The sequence below is a fragment of the Oncorhynchus tshawytscha genome, linkage group LG08 (assembly GCF_018296145.1).
Source record: "Oncorhynchus tshawytscha isolate Ot180627B linkage group LG08, Otsh_v2.0, whole genome shotgun sequence".
Classification (NCBI taxonomy): domain Eukaryota; kingdom Metazoa; phylum Chordata; class Actinopteri; order Salmoniformes; family Salmonidae; genus Oncorhynchus; species Oncorhynchus tshawytscha.
The window spans coordinates 26,748,022-26,767,288 of record NC_056436.1 but is presented as its reverse complement, the minus strand read 5'-3'; the positions used below and the strand labels follow the sequence as shown (position 1 = coordinate 26,767,288).

Below are 19,267 nucleotides of genomic sequence, written 5' to 3'. Positions count from 1 at the left end.
TCATTTTAAAAATGATTACAATCCTGACAATGTTGAAAGAACCCAGAGCTTTTTAGGGAACTTCAGGATCAGTCGAATTTGAAATGGTTTAGTGATGAGAGGAGCTGTGGGTACATTGCTGAACTAGATTCTATATCCTATGCAGTTCCTTTGAAATGAAAAAAAACAACTGTTTTTCCAGTGCAGACACAGTCAATGGCAGGGGTGTCAGATTAGTGTGTGTGTGTGTGTGGGGGGGTAAATCAACATTCCATTCATGATTCCTACTGTAAAAATACAAGATGGCCATTATCACATGCTGTGAGGCTGATAACAAAATATCAAATTGAAATATACCACCAGGCCTTTGCTAAGGAAAAGTGCATTAGACATGCACATACAGTAGGCAGTAGTTGACATGCATGCTCCATATAATATAGTTTCCTCTACAGCTGTGTGTGTTTGCCACATTCGTTTTTTTGCCCTAGCACTACACAAGCTATTCAAATAATCAATTCATCAATAAGCTTTGATAATTTGAATCAGCTGCATAGTCCCGAGGACCAAGTATGGGAAAAGGCTGGTTTACTATGTCTGTCTCCTCTCAGATGTGAGAGCTGTGTGGACATGCTGTTTGTGCGCGGCTCGGGGAACTGTGTGCAGTGCGACACGCCCCTGAGGAAGAGTAACTTCCGTGTGCAGCTCTTTGAAGACCCTGCCGTCGACAAGGAGGTGGAGATCCGTAAGAAGGTGCTCAAGATGTGAGTGAGGGGCACGGGGGGGAGAAGGGTGTGTCTCTGTGTGTTCAGCCCACTCCTACCTCTCCTTAAGCTGCCTTTGTCATTGTCATGATGCTGTTTGTTTTGTAGACAATGGCCCCCCCAGGGTTTGCTCAAATAGGAAAGCTCTTTCCCTGCCATACTTTTCTCTCAGCCCCTCCTATTCCATCCATCCCTCATCTTTATTTCTTTAGCTCTGCTGTTTCAATGCAATGTCTGTAAACAAGCATTAAGCCTAATGCATATAATAACTCTTCGCTTTCTCCCTCAGTTACAACAAGAGAGACTTTGACTTCTCCAACTTGAGAGAATACAATGACTACTTGGAGCGAGTGGAGGAGATCGGTGAGAGAGGGAAGGGTGTAGCCTGATTGATCTGGCCTTGCCTCTGGATGTTGATGTTTTACAGGCTTCAGTGCCAGGGTCAGAGACACACCAGTCTCTCTGTGCCAATTCTCAGAGATTTCTGTCAGATGGTGTTTGCACTGTGACAATGTGTTGTACCTTTCCTACTGTCCCCTATGCTTACATCGTCAGAAACATGGCTAATTACTTTTAGAGAAATGCACTGGCAAACCCTATGTGTTTCTATTGTTTCTTTTAAATAGGAATATATACAATTTCAACATTAAACCTTGATTCAATGCGTTTTTATTAAATAAGTATCTAGTCAGATGCTTTGCAACATCATAATTCAGCTTGTGCCAAATCCGATTTCCAGTATCAGTCCTAAATCATTTGAAGTGAAGTCCATGCTAGTATGTTGATAGAGGGCTGCCCTGCTCCCTTCTCTCCAGTCTATAACCTGACCAACAACCTAGAGGTGGAGGGGACCAAACAGATCATGGAGGCTTACCAGAGAGAGAATAGAGACATCATTCAGAAGAACAAGGCCAAGCTGGTGGGTACCTGTAACCCCACACTGACTCACTCTGCTTTGCCTGGTGAAACGCATCACTTATGCATTATTCTGTTGTACTAAATGGTCAAGCTTCCTCTCTGGACCTCTGTCTCCTCCTCTGCAATACTCTGTCTACTATGATATTGATTGTTTTCTCTCCGACTCCTCTCCCTCTCTTTGTCAGACTCGAGAGCAGGAGGAGTTGGAGGAGCTGCTGCTGTTGGAGCAGCAGGGGAATGAGCAGCGCAGGCTGGAGACTCTGCAGGAAGAACAGAGACAGTTACAGGCTAAGAGGAAGAGCAAGCAGGCTCTACTGGATGAACTGGTGAGACATACACACACACACACTAATAAACACAGATTGCCACATAGCACCACACAGGCAAATAGAGAAAACAATCAGGTGACATACAGTACCAGTCAAAAGTTTGGACACACCTACTCATTCAAGGGTTTTTCTTTAAGACATTAAAACTATGAAATAACACACATGGAATCATGTAGTAACCACTTTTTTAAAACAATATATTTTATATTCTTCAAAGTAGCTACCCTTTGCCTTTGACAGCTTTGCACACGCTTGGCATTTTCTCAACCAGCTTCACCTGGAATGCTTTTCCAACCGTCTTGAAGGAGTTCCCACATATGCTGAGCACTTGTTGGCTGCTTTTCCTTCACTCTGCGGTCCAACTCATCCCAAACCATCTCAATTAGGTTGAGGTCGGGTGATTGTGAAGGCCAGGTAATCTGATGCAGCACTCCATCACTCACCTTCTTGGTCAAATAGCCCTTATACAGTCTGGAGGTGTGTTGGGTCATTGTCCTGTTGAAAAACAAATGATAGAGCAAATCAGATGGGATGGCGTATCTCTGCAGAATCCTGTGGTTGCCATGCTGGTTAAGTGTGCCTTGAATTCTAAATAAATCACTGACAGTGTCACCAGCAAAGCACCATCACACCTCCTCCTCCATGCTTCACAGTAGGAAACACGCATGCGAAGATCATCCATTCACCTACTCTGCATCTCACAAAGACACAGCGGTTGGAACCAAAAATCTCAAATTTGGACTCATCAGACCAAAGGACAGATTTCCACCGGTCTAATGTCCATTGCTTGCGTTTCTTGGCCCAAGAAAGTCTCTTCTTTTATTGGTGTCCTTTAGTAGTGTTTCTTTGCAGCAATTTGACCATGAAGGCCTGATTCACGTAGTCTCCTCTGAACAGTTGATGTTGAGATGGGTCTGTTACTTGAACTCTGAAGCATTTATTTGGGCTGCAATCTGAGGCTGGTAACTCATGAACTTATCCTCTGCAGCAGAGAACTCTGGGTCTTCCTTTCCTGTGGCGGTCCTCATGAGAGCTAATTTCATCATACTACTTGGTGTTTGCGACTGCACTTGAAGAAACTTTCAAAGTTCTGAAAATGTTCAATTTTGAATGACCTTCAGGTCTTAAAGTTATGATTGACTGTTGTTTCTCTTTGCTTATTTGAGCTGTTCTTGCCATAATATGGACTTGGTCTTTTACCAAATAGGACTCTTATGTAGAGGTCGACCGATTCTGATTTTTCAACGCCGATACCAATTATTGGAGGACCAAAAAAAGCCGATACTGATTAATCAGCTGATTTATTTATTTGTAATAATGACAATTACAACAATACTGAATGAACACTTATTTTAACTTAATATAATACATCAATAAAATCAATTTAGCCTCAAATAAATAATGAAACATGTTCAATTTGGTTTAAATAATGCAAAAACAAAGTGTTGGAGAAGAAAGTAAAAGTGCAATATGTGCCATGTAAGAAAGCTAACGTTTAAGTTCCTTGCTCAGAACATGAGAACATATGAAAGCTGGTGGTTCCTTTTAACATGAGTCTTCAATATTCCCAGGTAATAAGTTTTAGGTTGTAGTTATTATAGGACTATTTCCGACTATACCATTTGTATTTCATTAACCTTTGACTATTGGATTTTCTTATAGGCACTTTAGTATTGCCAGTGTAACAGTATAGCTTCCGTCCCTCTCCTCGCTCGAACCAGGAAAACATTGACAACAGCCACACTCGAAGCAGCGTTACCCATGCAGAGCAAGGGAAACAACCACAGGCTCAGAGCGAGTGATGTTTGAAACGCTATTAGTGTGCGCTAACTAGCTAGCCATTTCACATCGGTTACACCAGCCTCATCTCAGGAGTTGATAGGCTTGAAGTCATAAACAGCGCAATGCTTGATGCACAATGAAGAGCTGCTGGCAAAACGCACGAAAGTGCTGTTTGAATGAATGTTTACGCGCCTGTTTCTGCCTACCACCGCTCAGTCAGATACTTAGATACTTGTATGCTCAGTCAGATTATATGCAACGTAGGACATGCTAGATAATATCGAGTAATATCATCAACCATGTGTAGTTAACTAGTGATTATGATTGTTTTTTATAAGGTAAGTTTAATGCTAGCTAGCAACTTACCTTGGCATTCACGTAACAGGCAGTTTCCTCGTGGAGTGCAATGTAATCAGGTGGTTAGAGCGGTGGACTAGTTAACTGTAAGGTTGCAAGATTGAATCCTCTGAGCTGACAAGGTAAAAATCTTTCGTTCTGCCCCTGAACGAGGCAGTTAACCCACCGTTCCTAGGCCGTCATTGAAAATAAGAATGTGTTTAACTGACTTGCCTAGTTAAATAAAGGTGTAAAAAAAATAAAATAAATAATAATAATTTTAAAAAATCAACAAAAAAAAAAAATCAGCCAAGTCGGTGTCCAAAAATACCAATTTCCGATTGTTATGAAAACTTGAAATTGGCCCTAATTAAATCGGCCATTACGATTTAATTGGTCGACCTCTAATCTTATGTATACCACCCCTACCTTGTCACAACACAATTGTTTGGCTCAAACACATTAAGAAGGAAAGAAATTCCACAAATTAACTCTTAACAAGGCACTCCTGTTAATTGAAATGCATTCAAGGTGACTACCTCAGGAAGCTGGTTGAGAGAATGCCAAGTGTGCAAAGCTGTTATTTAGCAACAGGCTGTGGAAGGGATTGTCCCTGAAGAGCTGCCTGGTAAAGCGCGATCACAGATAGCAGTTTGAGCTGTTTGTTTGTTTAAACACTGGGCCTCGTCTGTTGGGAGATGAGCAGTCAGCCCCCGGGGACATGCTGCTGTGTGTTGGCATTTACACTAGCAATCTCTGAGGGTCGGGGTCACACACACACGCACAAACGATCATAGACTGATCGTGTTTGCAATAGATCCTGATAAGGATACATCGGTTGATCACCTCCAGCTGTTAATTATTCTGCGCCACACTTTCCTTCCTGCCTAGTGATGAAAACACTCCCAGTTCTGTCCATACCGCCTGTATACCTCGACAATAACGTCCTGCTTCATCTGAACACCATGCATTGTCTTTTTGGAGGTAAAGATGGCGCAGAGCGACATAATACTACTGTTTTTAACTTGGCCTGCATTAATAATTTAATGACTCGCCTCAGAGCACCTTGGTTTCTTAGTTGTGCAGTTATAGGGAGATGTGTGTGATTGATATTGTAAACTCCGAGGTTCCCAAGTTATACATCTCATTTACAGGTGGCAGTCTTTGAATCTCCTCCCATCTTTTACTTGGCTTAAATACAGGTTTTGCTTGAGGCTAGATCATGGCTAGTCAGTGGTTTTTGAAAATGCGCGCACACACACAGAAATATGATGATATATTCATACCTGTATTTGTATGTTCCCCTCCAGGAGCGCTCTCATGTCCCCGCCACCATCCTGCTGGCCCAACACAAGGACCGGGCTGCCCAGCTGGAGACCCAGATTGAGAAGCAGAAACAGGTGGTCAAAACTACCATCTTCTCCACCGGCATCCCTATGGTGAGTACCGCACGCCACGTGTAAACACGCTGACTGTCCTGACTGTGAAGGATGCTTTAAGCCTACCGCATAGTTAGCATACAAACAGCACCCACACAGAAATGCTAATGAAAGTCCAGCATGCACCCTAGGTCGGCCTATTTTAGCTAGCTTTAAAGCATGATAAGGTCATACGAACACTCTGCCTGCATGATTTCACTCAAGTAACGCATTGTTAGCATACTTAAACAGAGCCCAATGCTGGCTAGCTTAATGGGGCACACACACTGCCATTTAGGTAAATGCTAATTCATTGTTAGCATATTACAGTGGTGGTCAGTTTAGATTTAGCTTCATGCTAATGGTTGAGGAGCCCCTGAAGGAGAGTGTTGCTGCAGTGCACTGTGTCCAATCCCTTAGTGCGCTTCTCTGCCTGGTGTGGGAACAAGCCCTCATCTCATCCATAGTTTCATCACATTCCTACCTGCAGCTCTCAGAGACAGAATGAGGGCTCATTCTTGTTTTGTTGAGTTGTCAGCTTTGTTGTTCAGGGTAGCTGTTGAGGCCTCCTTCCATTTGGCAACGGCTATGTTTTCCTTCACACTAGTTTATTTTCATTATACCATGACGAGATAAAGCGATATCCCCCCACCTTTCTCTCCACAAGCCCATATGGGAGGTGTGGCTGACTTCTCAGGGTGCAATGTTGCGTGGGAGAAATCTTGTCTTTGTGCTCAACTAGTCCCAAATCCGTGACAGAATTGTGAAGTCTCTCTCTGTCCAGCTGTCTTTCTCCACACACACTCGCATACCTATATACTAGTTTTGCTTGCAGAATCTAGAAACCTTTTATTCTGTCTCATCAGCCCAGCTAGCATGGGTAATCCTCTGGGCAATATATTTGTACCATGAGTTTATTTGATATCCATTTAAACCCAAAGACATGACCACCGTCCAGTCTTCCTCCACCGTTGGAAAAAGTGTTGCTCCAGTATGGCTGGCTTCAGGAGGATGTGGTTCTCTCTAACTGACTGGATATGCAGCATTAAGTGCTACTTGCTGATGGAGAGAAGGTTGTAAGATGCTGTTGCTCTTGGCTCGGACTCTGGCTTTTTCCAGTCACTTTTACCCCTCTTTCTCCTCCCTCCCTCTTTACCCCTCTTTCTCCTCACTCTGACTCGGGGTGGGGTAGAGGAGTTGAGGCTTCAGTTTGGTTTCAGTGTGGTTTTGTTTTCCACTCACCTCAGTCCAGAAGACTGCTGTTTGACTTGGTGGCGTTTCAAGATGTCGCAGTTGATTCCTGGAGAACGCAGTCTTATTTATCTCTTCATTTTTGGTGTCCTGTTGAAGTAGGATTCAAAAGAGAAGATGCAGAGTCATGTTGCTGTCATTTGAGAGCGAGAGAGCAAGAGAATTAACAAATTATCTCGCCATTAATCAATTATAGGCACCACATGGTTGTAAGAAGGGCGCTTCGCGCTCCTCTTAACTATCATATCCTGGAGATAGAAGCAGACACCCCTCTGGGGGTGTGGAAGCAGGGGGTTTGGCAGGGGGTTTGGCCTCACACTGAAGAGTCTCTCCTGGCAGGCAGGCCAAGGTGAGCTGTCAGTATAGATAGGAGAGGAACCCGGTGTGGTCGTCTCTTGCAAGGATCGGCGAGTTGTGCATTCCGAAATGTCGTTCTGCACACCACTGTTGTATGGCGCCGTTATTTGACTGTTTGTGTCATGCCTGTTAGCTTACAAAATTCTTGACATTCTTCTTCGACCTCCCTCATCAACGAGCTGTCGCGCACATGACTGCTGCTGACTGGATGTTTTTTTTGTTTGTCGCACCATTCTCAGTAAACCCTAGACACTGTCGTAGTTGAAAAGCCAAGGAGAGCGGATGTTTCTGAGGTACTGGATCCAGCGCACTTGGCACCGACGATCATACCACTCTCGAAGTCGCTTAGGTCACTCATTTTGCCCATTCTAACGCTCAATTAAACAGTTAGTGAATGGCTCGATGCCTGTCTGCCTGCTTTTATATAGCAAGCCACCGCCACGTGACTCACTCTGTAGGAACTCTGTATTTTCGTGAATGGGGTGGTGTACTTAATAAACTGGCCGAGTGTAGTTCCTCAGTAAGTAATTTAAAAAATCTTTACGATAACCACCAATCCTTGGTGTGAAAGAGCAATGGAAGTTATTGGCCTCCTGCTGCATTGACCTATAGGCTATGAGTTCCATTTTGCTAATTTCTTTAGCTGCCAATGGATCAGGGTGTATCAATGTGTCCATATGGCAGAGGCCAGTGATTTCGCATAGTTGACTTTAACATTAATTTAGATTCAGATTTTTATGATTACCACAGGACAATTATTGAGCAAATGAAAACTGTTATTGAAATTAAACTTTCACAAAAATGCACATGAAAAACATAACTGGCACGCAGAACGGTAGAAATGTCAGGATAAATTGTTAACTTGCACAAACTTGAAACTCACGTGCCGCCTATGAAGTCTTTAGAAAATAATTGCCTCCACGTTTCCATGGTTGGATTTAGCTTTTGTCTACTTTGAAGCAAGGTAAGACATTCCTCATAATATGAGAAATACATTCAGATTTCAAACAATTAAGTATGTTTTCAAAATGCGTACGGCCTCCAGCTCACATTGTAAAGTGGTGACGCGCTGATAGCCTGTTGCCTGCACTTGAATGGTGATTGGGAGGCACGCTTCAATTACCAGTTGAGAAATAAAAATGGTAGCTATTTTTAATCATGCACTAAAACTGTTTTTAACATGCGATTGCCTTTAGAATTGTTGCGCACTGAATGGGTTGATTTAAAAGCAAGTTTTACTCCAGCAGCAACCAGCAGAGGAGCAGCAGGAGAAATCCCACAATAGATGGGCTCTGTTTGCTCTGCATATGTGATAGTTGTGCGGGATAAAGACCCATAGGCATGACGGTCAAATGTATTTCCATCAATGAATAAAGAGCCTTTTTTTGCAACAAAAATCTAAAATAGCCCGGTTTGGCCAGCATTATATATATATTTGCAGCTTAAAAATAAAAATGCGGCCAAAAGCCGGCAACTGTAGGTTAACAGAAACCCTGCTTTACACACGCACCCACACTCAAACAATCATCATATATGCTGCTGCTACTCTGTTCTTATCATATAGTGCATTTGGAAAGTATTCAGACCACTTGACCTTTTCCATATTTTGTTACAGCCTTATTCTAAAATGGATTAAATGGTTGTTTTCACCCTCAATCTACACACACTAACCCATAATGACAAAACAAAGACATTTAGACATTTTTGCAAATTAAAAAAATAACTATCCCATTTCCATGAGTATTCAGACCCTTTACTCAGTATTTTGTTGAAGCACCTTTGGCAGTGATTACAGCCTTGAGTCTTGTTGTGTATGATGCTACAAGCTTGGCACACCTGTATTTGGGGAGTTTCTCCCATTTATTCTCTGCAGATCCTCTCAAGCTCTGTCAGGTTGGATGGGGAGCGTCTCTGCACAGCTATTTTCGGGTCTCTCCAGAGATGTTCGATCAGGTTCAAGTCCAGGCTCTGGCTGGGCCACTCAAGGACTTTGAGACTTGTCCCGTAGCCACTTTTGCGTTTGTCTTGGCTGTGTGCTTTCGGTCGTTGTCCTGTTGGAAGGTGAATTTTCGCCCCAGTCTGATAACCTGCTCCAGAGCACTCAGGACTTCATCAAGGATCTCTCTGTACTTTGCTCCATTCATCTTTCCCTTAATCCTGACTAGTCTCCCAGTCCCTGCTGCTGAAAAACATCCCAACAGCATGATGCCACCACCATGCTTCACCGTAGGGATCGTCCCAGGTTTCCTCCAGATGTTACGCTTGCATTCAGGCCAAAGAGTTCAATCTTGGTTTCATCAGACCATATAATCTTGTTTCTTATTGTCTGAGTCCTTTTGGTGCCTTTTGGCAAACGCCAAACGGGCTGTCGTGTCTTTTTACCCGAGGAGTGGCTTTGAACGGCCACTCGACCATAAAAGCCTGATTTGGTGGAGTGCTGCAGAGATGGTTGTCCTTCTGCAAGGTTCTCCCATCTCCACAGAGGAGCTTTGTCAGTGACCATTGGGTTCTGGTCACCTTCCTGACAACCCCTTTTTAACCTTCATTTAACTAGGCAAGTCAGTTAAGAACAAAATTTTATTTACAATGACAGCCAAACCTGGACGATGCTGGGCCAGTTGTGCGCTGCCCTATGGGACTCTCAATCACAGCCGGATGTGATGCAGCCCTTCTCCTCCGATTTCTCAGTTTGGCTTGGTGGCCAGCTGTAGGAAGCGTCTTGGTGGTTCCAAACTATTTCCAAACTATTTCCATTTAAGAATGATGGAGGCCACTGTGTTCTTGGGGAGCTTCAATTTTTTTTCGTACCCTTCCTCCAGATCTGTGCCTCGACACGATCCTGTCTTGGAGCTCTACGGACAATTCCTTCAACCTCATTGCTTATTTTTTGTTCTGACATGCACTGTCAACTGTGGGACCTTATATAGACAGGTGTGTGCCTTTCCAAATCATGTCCAATCAGTTGAATTTACTACAGGTGGACTCAAATCAAGTTGTAGAAACATCTCAAGGATGATCAATTGAAACAGGATGCACCTGAGCTCAATTTCCAGTCTCATAGCAAAGGGTCTCAATACTTATGTAAATAAGGTATTTCTGTTTTTTCATTTTTAACTAACTTTACATTTCTAACTTTAAATTTCTAAAAACCTAACGTAACAAAGAGGAAAATGTGAAGGGGTCTGAATACTTTCCAAATGCACTGTATATCCTGATGCCTCGTCACTTTACCCCTATACCTACACTGTCTACCTTTATCACTCCAGTATCTTTGTAAACATGGCATTGGAACTGACCCTGTATATGTTTATTTCTTGTATGTTTTTGTTCTACCTTATGGTATTTTTAGTATTACATTGTTATTGCTTACTGCATTTTTGGGGTTAGAGCTTGCTAGAAAGGCATTTCACTGTACTTGTGCATGTGAACTTGAATGGTCCAAAGTCAGTCTGGGTAATCCCTGACTTTGTAGCACTCCACTGAACAAAGAGACTCTCCCTCCCTGCCTTGATGTCTCTCAAACACACACACACATCCGTGTACTCCACACACACACACACGTTACCCAGCCTGGGCAAACATCCTTCGAAGACCAAAGTGAAGCATGTTCTCTTTTTAAAGTAGACATCTGTTGAAATCAAAAGAAATTGGATATGTGGGAGGTAACCCTTCCATGCTGAAACTAGCTATTGATGATGGCTCTCTCCCTCTTTTTGTTATAGTCTGATAGCTATAGTCTGCCATAGCCAAGCTTGTTTGCAAAATTAAACCTTGGTTAAATTGTGTTACTTTAGTTCAATTATCCACTGGTTCATGGAAGTAGCCTAGGTAACTGTGTGTGTTGCAGCTGTCTCACACACACACACAGACCGACTAGAACAGTCTTCCATGCCTGCTTGCTGTTGACCTGTAGAGAATCTCCACCTTGGTCCAGCTTTCAGCGCCATCTTAAATAAAACGTCCCACTGACACAGGGGTGAGATGCACGCCTCGTGGCCAGCAGAGCAGCTGACATGCCTGACGTGTGCTCTTGATGAGAGCGCGAGAGCAAAACTAATACTTGGTCAAATGCATGTGGGAAGTTTATCCCTTAACACAGATGTGTACCTTGCTACAATTCTCAGGGTCCTCTTTGGCTTGACTCCATAGAATGGAATTTAAGGGCCTTGGTGAACACACATTCGGTGTGTGTTTGGGCTGGCCTGTTTTTCATTGGTAGTGTGCTGTCCTCTGCAGTGACCTTTGTTGGGTAGTCATGCTCCTCATTCAAGGCCAAGCCAAGCTCTGTCTGGCAGACTGGCTCAACCTGTTCTACTGTGGAGGCAGTCTGCTACAGCTACACCACACAGCTACTTCCCCTCACTCTTTCTCTTTCACTCTTGAGTCTTAATCATGCACTCCATTTCTTCTCTCAATGCTGTGATATGTTCCTCCTCTTGCTGCTCCACTTAGCCATTGCTCAGATTTCTTCTTTTTCTTTTAAACACTTCCATTATGTGTATTAACACGGGTCTCTAAACGTGTGGTTGTATATGTTAGTAGCATGTTTCCCTTTATACCCCACCAACGTGATTGACATTCATTTTGACTAGTGTGTCATTCACATCTCAAAGCCTGGCTTGTTTTATGTGGGAGAGGGCTCGACCCTTCACCTTTGCTCTTATATTCCATTGTTGGCACGGAGTCCCATGGCTGTGGGGCAGGGATGTGTGGGCTGGGGGTTTGGGAGATGACTTTTGGGGTAAAGGATAGTAGCCCCCCCCCGATTGGCACCATCTGTGGGCATTCATTCACACTTGTGCCCCTGCCTCTGGTTTGGCCTTGTTTTGCTTGGCCCCAGAACCCTACAGGCAGGCCGGCCCAGCCCAGAGGATAGTTGTCAGCTTTAAGGGCTTTGCGCTGGTGCAGCTGCTGCCTGCAGGATGGTTATATTTAACCCTCCGAGGGAAGGGGAGGCACTGCAAAGGCAGGAGCGTTTACACTTGCTACTTGTGCTCAGTGGGCCAGAGGGGGCCACAAAGCTTTTTATCCACACAGAAGCACCATCCGTGACCGGGTAGGGGTGGCAGAGAGGGTGAGGGAGGCAGGAGGATCACACGTGGGAGGATTTGACCCTCTCGCTCGCTGGTGCAGTTCATCCTAACTCTGGTCATTAGACTTATCCCCAATACAATTCCACACAGTGGCCGTCTTACTCCCGCCACCTCACTCTGTTTTGATTGCAGCAATTATCACTGGCCATTAGTGAATGGAGCCCCCTGTGGCTCTGCCTGGGTTACATAGAGCTCAGCTGAAGTTAGGCTACCCATGGGGGTGGGGGGGGGTTGTCTCCAGCGATCTTGGTATGTCCCGCAGAGCTCCACAGTTGTGGTGATAGAGAGGGGCTGCTCACGAGAGCAAGTGGACTGTGTGGCGTAGGTAGTGGCTCCCTGGGGGTAGAGTGTGTGTGTGTGTGTGTGTGTGAGCAGAGCACTGACTAAGTAGCTCCCATGTTTGAATGTGGGTTGCTTTTCTACAATCATATGCTGGCTACAATGGCTGGCTAATTCAGTATCTTGAGAGTTAAATAAAGATGGTGTGATCTTAAACCTGATGTGGACCGTACCGGAGTAGGGATAACTAGAAGGGAGTAGTGAGGGACACTGAGATTTCCTCAAGTTATCCTCCCCTGCTGTTTAATTAAGATGGATGGTCCCAAGAGTTTTACTATAGCGTCACATGGGACTTTTTGGGAATCTTAAACACACACGCAATTACACACTTTTTCCTTGGGTTTTAAGATTGGCCTCTTAATATAGTTTGCAGATGTTTGTTTTGGCCCTGTGGTAGTGGTGCTCTCTCTCTCGGACAGTCACGTGGGCCACGGGAGCCTAGATCTCCGAGTTGTTCTGCTGTGTTGACAGTGAGCGCCCGGAAAACAACCATTTACACTGATCCACACAGCTTTTAATAGAACGTGATGAGTTTCTGTCACACATGCGGGAGAGATACGATCATTGAGACTTAACTGTTGATGTTTATTTGTTTTACTCATTTTAATATTTAAATGCAGTTGTGATGCTACCTGTCATGTATGTGGTCATCATTCTCGATGTCTGGCAGTTGTAAACCAGTCAACACTTTGTTGTTAGGTATTGTTTTTCAATCCCATTGTACAATCTGCAGGCAGCTAGTGAATGAACTGGATGTTGACAATACTGATGTTCCAGTGATGCAGACACATTTAACAGGGGAGCTCTGTGTGTGGTGTAGGGGTGAGCGATACAGTATGTGTGTGTTCCTGCCAGTTTTCAAGGTGCCTTTGGAAAGGAATGCAACAAACTTCTCTGGACTGCTCTAGTTTGTCTGTCTGTCAAATGAGATTTACTGCCCTTTCACCATCTGTGACTCTTTCTCTTTTCACTTTCTGTCTCGCTTTCTCTCACACCCCACCATCACTCTAGTCTGTCTGGGTGATTGGTGCAGGGGAGAGTAGGAGTAATACAGTGCTGAAAGAAAGACTGAAAGAAGATTGATGGAGAGCGGGGAGAGAGAGAGTGGCCGGTCTGGGTTTGATTAGCTTGTGTTGGGGCTGAAGTGTTGTAGGGATGAATGGGAGGGAAGAGTCTGCCTGGGTCACTGGCCCCACAGGGTTAAAGGTTGAGTGGCAGCAGCAGAGAAATGTATGCGTGGGAGGAGGAGAGTATTTTTGTTTTGTGGAGTGAATGTTTGACTGTCAATAACCAGATTTCCATCTAACCGTTTCATGTGGATGAATAACCTGACACACAAAGTCATGACAGGGCTGATGGAAACAGGAAATTATGGTGCAATTTCATAAATGTCGATAGACAATTTGTTAGTTTGACATGGGAACTTCTTGTTTCAGAAAAATTGAGGTGATAATGCCAATATTGATAGAATCACATCAGGCTGTTGTAGGCCTACCACCACGACAAGGAAAAGTATGATGTGTAATAAGCAGATTAAATAAGTTATGAACTTCACATGCTAGTAAAGTGCACAGTGATCATGCAAATTACCCATATGCTAAATATGGAGGGTAGGCTCTTATTTGATTGCTTGTGACATGATGATCAGTGCTTGGCTGCCAATGATCAAATAAAATGATCTTGCTCTTTTCCATATCTCATATAACACCCTGTGCACTTCATCAGCTAACTAGTTTGCTATTAATCAGACCAGTTGTTTTTGTGACAAACCATCAGTGGAGTTGGAAATGCAATTAAACACATTTTCGTCATGGGAACTGGACCGCCAAAGTGCTTTAAAAAACGCTATGTTACGCTATGTCATCACGCACAGGCCATTTTATCTGCAAAACAAGTCAGTTTGATGGAAACACCTGGTCGGAAAATGCGCATATTGTTTTTATGCAGATTTTAGAATATTTTTCTGAAAATCTGTCGCCAGTTGGATAGAAACCTATGATTGTTTTATTTGTTGGTGGCAATATCTTGATTTTTATCACATAATATTCAGATATTTTATATGGTCCCACACCACTGAATCATTGTTTTGAGCTGTGTGTCACACCGGACTGTGTTGCTTGAGTCAGCCCCAGCTTTGTTCATTCTATTGTGCATGATTGCCTGGCCAGCAGCATGCGTTAGAACAGCAGTCGGAGGCCAGGGGCCACATGTTACTAGTTCAGTTGGTTTTCATCAGCTCCCCTTTCACTGTAATGTTTATGCTCTTTGTCTCCCTGTTTTTGTCTCCTTTTTATCACTCTGTTTCTCGCTACTTTTTATCACTCTTTCTCTCTCTCATACTTTTTATCACTCTTTCTCTCTCTCTTTCTTTTTATCAGTTTCACTTTTTATCACTGTTTCACTTTTTATCACTCTGTTTCTCTCACTTTTTATCACTCTTTCTCTCACTTATCACTATTCTCCTTTGTATCACTCTTTCTCTCCTTTTTATCACTCTTTCTCTCCTTTTTGTCACTTTCTCTCCTTTTTGTCACTTTCTCTCCTTTTTGTCACTCTGTTTCTCTCCTTTTTGTCACTCTGTTTCTCTCCTTTTTGTCACTCTGTTTCTCTCACTTTTTGTCACTCTGTTTCTCTCCTTTTTGTCACTCTGTTTCTCTCACTTTTTGTCACTCTGTTTCTCTCACTTTTTGTCACTCTGTTTCTCTCTACTTTTTGTCACTCTGTTTCTCTCTACTTTTTGTCACTCTGTTTCTCTCTACTTTTTATCACTCTGTTTCTTCTTTGTATCACTCTGTTTCTTCTTTGTATCACTCTGTTTCTCTCCTTTTTGTCACTCTGTTTCTCTTTTTATCACTCTGTTTCTCTCTTCTTTTTATTACTCTGTTTCTCTATTTTTGTTTAAACATTATCTATGTTTCATTGTCATCCAAACTCATCCATTACCCTTCTTCCAGTCTAAATGCTTTAAAGCTAGACTGAAACTCAGTAGAGAACATGGCCGACCGGAAAGTCCCTCTGACTAATGGCACAGGCTGAGATCGAACAATGCTGCAACGTCCTGAAGAAGGATCATGTTTCTTGCTCAATGGCCACAGTCAAGGGCATTTTGACTGCGAGGCAAGGCAGACAAATTTGAAACCCCTTTCAACCTTCATGGATTGGAAGAGAATATGCAGATATCAAATCTGTTTCACAGCATATTTTCTGATTGGAGGATACACGACAGATTAATGTGGGTCGTTTGGCGTACCGGAGAGCGTACCAAATGGCAGTGATGTCATTCAGGTAATTTGGTTGGCCACCCACCGTGCCATGATGGTGTTTCTGGATGAATCCACTTAAAGCTCCCGTTGATTGGAGTCACACAGATGGACGGACGGACGGACGGACGGTTACTGCTCTCCTCCATGACTTTGCCTCCCTCCTGTAAAGTTAATTTATCATGAATCACCGGAACCTTCTGGGCAGTCTGTGTTCTGTATTTCTCATCATTACTTACCTTGTTCTCCACAGGATTTATTCTGGGTATTTATAGTATTTACTTTGGTTCAGAACTATTTTTGAGTAGCTCTCTTGCTTTGTACAATTCGAGCTCTAGCATAAGCACAGGCTTTCCCTATCCAAATCACCACCAGAGGGTTTAACTTAGGGTAGGCTATTTTCACTATTGAGAAAAATAGCTTTGTTCACTGCTTAACTCTTGCTGTGTACTTTGGGGGCTGTTTTGGACTTGGTCAATGCTGTTCGATCTAGCATGCCTTCTTACGACGACATAGGTTGACGACCACCGGTTGTTTCCTTAAGGATTTGGGTTGCATATTTGTTCTACAACTGCTAAATGTCTTTGTGGTGATTTATTAGTGATGTTCACACCGGCAAACATGTTTGACTGTAATGTGTCGCTTCTCCTGTACTACAGGGTCAGACTGTGTCGCTGCTGACTGTGAACCGGTTAGAAGAGGTTCTGTACCACTACCAGCCCATCCACATGCACACATACGGACCCCCCGTCCCTGAGCTGGAGCAGCTGGGGCGACTCGGGTAAGAACCCATCCTGTAACACACACAGCTCTGCACAACTGGCAAAGTTAGCTGCTGCACAAAATAATCTGGAGATGCCAATGGTTTGATAAATAACTACAGGGGAAAGCACCACACTGTAAGGCCTTGCTTATATTGTTCAGTGAACAGTAGTGTAATCAGCACCTCCAAAGGTTGACCAGCTTAGTATAAGGCCTGGCCTAGTTTGCACAGCATATCTGATGTGGTACAGTAAGGCATTTAACTGGGAGTGAGGCTGCTCTGGAAGTCTGTTTTTTTTTCTTCTCTGAAGTTGCCCTTGATTAGCTGTGAGAGGTGGGGGGAGGGCAAGGGTTAGTAAAGGGGAACAGCCAACCAGTTCCCCTGCACCAGCCCTCTGCCCCTTCCCTCTCACTGCTTCTCCTGGACCTTGCTGTCTGTCAGCACACACAGGAAGTGCTTTCTCAATGCCGGGCCCCCTGGGCCAAACACTCGTCGACGTCATTGGCCCTCTCCTCTCATCACCCAACACAGCCCATCCATCAGACAGTGCCCAGCCGTCTGTCTCCACGGGGACAGGCTGGCACTAGTAAGCATTTCACTGTTAAACTACACCTGCTGTTGACGAAGCATGTGACAAAAACAATTTGATTTGATTTGACTTGACTAAGGCCCTCCCACCTGCCAAGAGCCCTGATCTAATTAGTGGAGAGTGGCACATGGAGACGAATTAGAGCGCTCAGTGGTGTAAGGAGGTGACTGTTATTGTATTTATTTAGACAGTGAAGCTAAAACTTAATTTGGCTCTACTCCAGCATTTTGTATTTGAGAACATTTCTAATATCAGGCGACCGTACAGAATGTCACCTTTTTTATTTGATGGTACACTACCATTCAAAAGTTTGGGGTCACTTACAAATGTCCTTGTTTTTGAAAGAAAATCACTTTTTTTTTGTCCCTTTTTAAAAATAACATCAAATTGAACAGAAATAGAGTGTAGACATTGTTAATGTTGTAACTACTATTGTAGCTGGAAATGGCTGATTTTTAATGGGATATCTACTTTTATCAGCAACCATCACTCCTGTGTTCCAATGGCACGTTGTGTTAGCTAATCCAAGTTGATCATTTTAAAAGGCTAATTGATCATTAGAAAGCCCTTTTGCAATTATGTTAGCACAGCTGAAAACTGTTCTGATTTTTAAAGAAGCAATAAAACTGGCCTTCTTTAGACTAGTTGAGTATCTGGAGCAGCAGCATTTGTGGGTTCGATTACAGGCTCAAAATGGCCAGAAACAAAGACTTTTCTTCTGAAACTCGTCAGTCTATTCTTTTTCTGAGAAATTAAGGCTATTCCATGCGAGAAAGATCTTGTACTACTCCATTCACAGAACAGCGCAAACTGGCCCTAACCAGAATAGAATGAGGAGTGGGAGGCCCCGGTGCACAACTGAGCAAGAGGACAAGTACATTAGTGTCTAGTTTGAGAAACAGACGCCTCACAAGTCCTAAACTGGCAGCATCATTAAATAGTACCCGCAAAACACCAGTCTCAATGTCAACAGTGAAGAGGTGACTCTGGGATTCTGGCCTTAGAATGCCTTAGAATGACCAAAAATCTCAAATTTGGATTCTTCAGACCAAAGAACAGATTTCCACCTGTCTAATGTCTATTGCCAGTCTCCTCTGAACAGTTGATGTTGAGATGTGTCTGTTACTTGAACTGTGTTAAGCATTTATTGGGGCTGCAATTTCTGAGGCTGGTAACTCTAATGAACTTATCCTTTGCAGCAGAGAACTCTGGGTCTTCCTTTCCTGTGGCGGTCCTCATGAGAGCATGTTTCATCATACCACTTGATGGTTTGTGCGACTGCACTTGAAGAAACTTTCAAAGTTCTTGAAATGTTCCATATTGACTGACCTTCATGTCTTAAAGTAATGGACTTTTGTTTCTCTTTGCTTATTTGAGCTGTTCTTGCTATAATATGGACGTGGTCTTTTACCAAATAGGCTATCTTCTGTATACCATCCCTACCATGTCATAGCACAACTCTTGACAATGCACACCTGTTAATTGAAATGCATTCCAGGTGACTACCTCATGAAGCTGGTTGAGAGAATTCCAAGAGAGTGCAAAGCCGTCAAGGCAAAGGATTGCTATTTTGAAGAAGCTCAAATATAAATATATATTTTGATTTGTTTAACACTTTTGGGGGGGATTTCTACATGATTCCATATGTGTCATTTCATAGTTTTGATGTCTTCACTGTTATTCTACAACATAAGAAGAACCCTTGTTTGAGTAGGTGTGTCCAAACTTTTGACTGGTACTGTGTATGTTTTAGAAATGAAAACACTGTGTCTAGTCCCCCCATTTCAAGGTGTCATATTTTTATCTAAAAAATTGTGGATTCGTTATTTTCAGCCACACTCGTTGCTGACCGGTGTATAAAATCGAGCACACAGCCATGCAATCGCCATAGACTAACATTGGCAGTAGAATGGCCTTTACTCAAGAGCTCAGTGACTTTCAACGTGGCACCGTCATAGGATGCCAACTTTCGGCTGTCTGGGTGGCTGGTCTCAGACGATCCCACAGGTGACTGGGGAGCCTGGCCTTACCAATCAGAATGAGTTGTGGAGGTCCTGGGCTGGCGGGGTTACACGTGGCCTGCGGTTGTGAG

The 19,267-nt window shown here is 43.5% G+C and overlaps 1 protein-coding gene across 3 annotated transcripts in view; it reads left to right on the top strand.

Annotated features, from left to right (window-relative positions):
* Positions 1-19,267, top strand: part of mnat1 (MNAT1 component of CDK activating kinase) — a 63,741-nt gene that overhangs the window by 5,453 nt on the left and 39,021 nt on the right. For all 3 annotated transcript variants that reach the window (XM_024430240.2, XM_024430242.2, XM_024430241.2), the window contains exons 3-8: positions 588-740; positions 1,030-1,103; positions 1,556-1,659; positions 1,844-1,984; positions 5,416-5,544; positions 16,483-16,604. In XM_024430240.2, the coding sequence (XP_024286008.1) occupies positions 588-740; positions 1,030-1,103; positions 1,556-1,659; positions 1,844-1,984; positions 5,416-5,544; positions 16,483-16,604 (723 nt within the window). The remainder of the gene's footprint in view (positions 1-587; positions 741-1,029; positions 1,104-1,555; positions 1,660-1,843; positions 1,985-5,415; positions 5,545-16,482; positions 16,605-19,267) is intronic.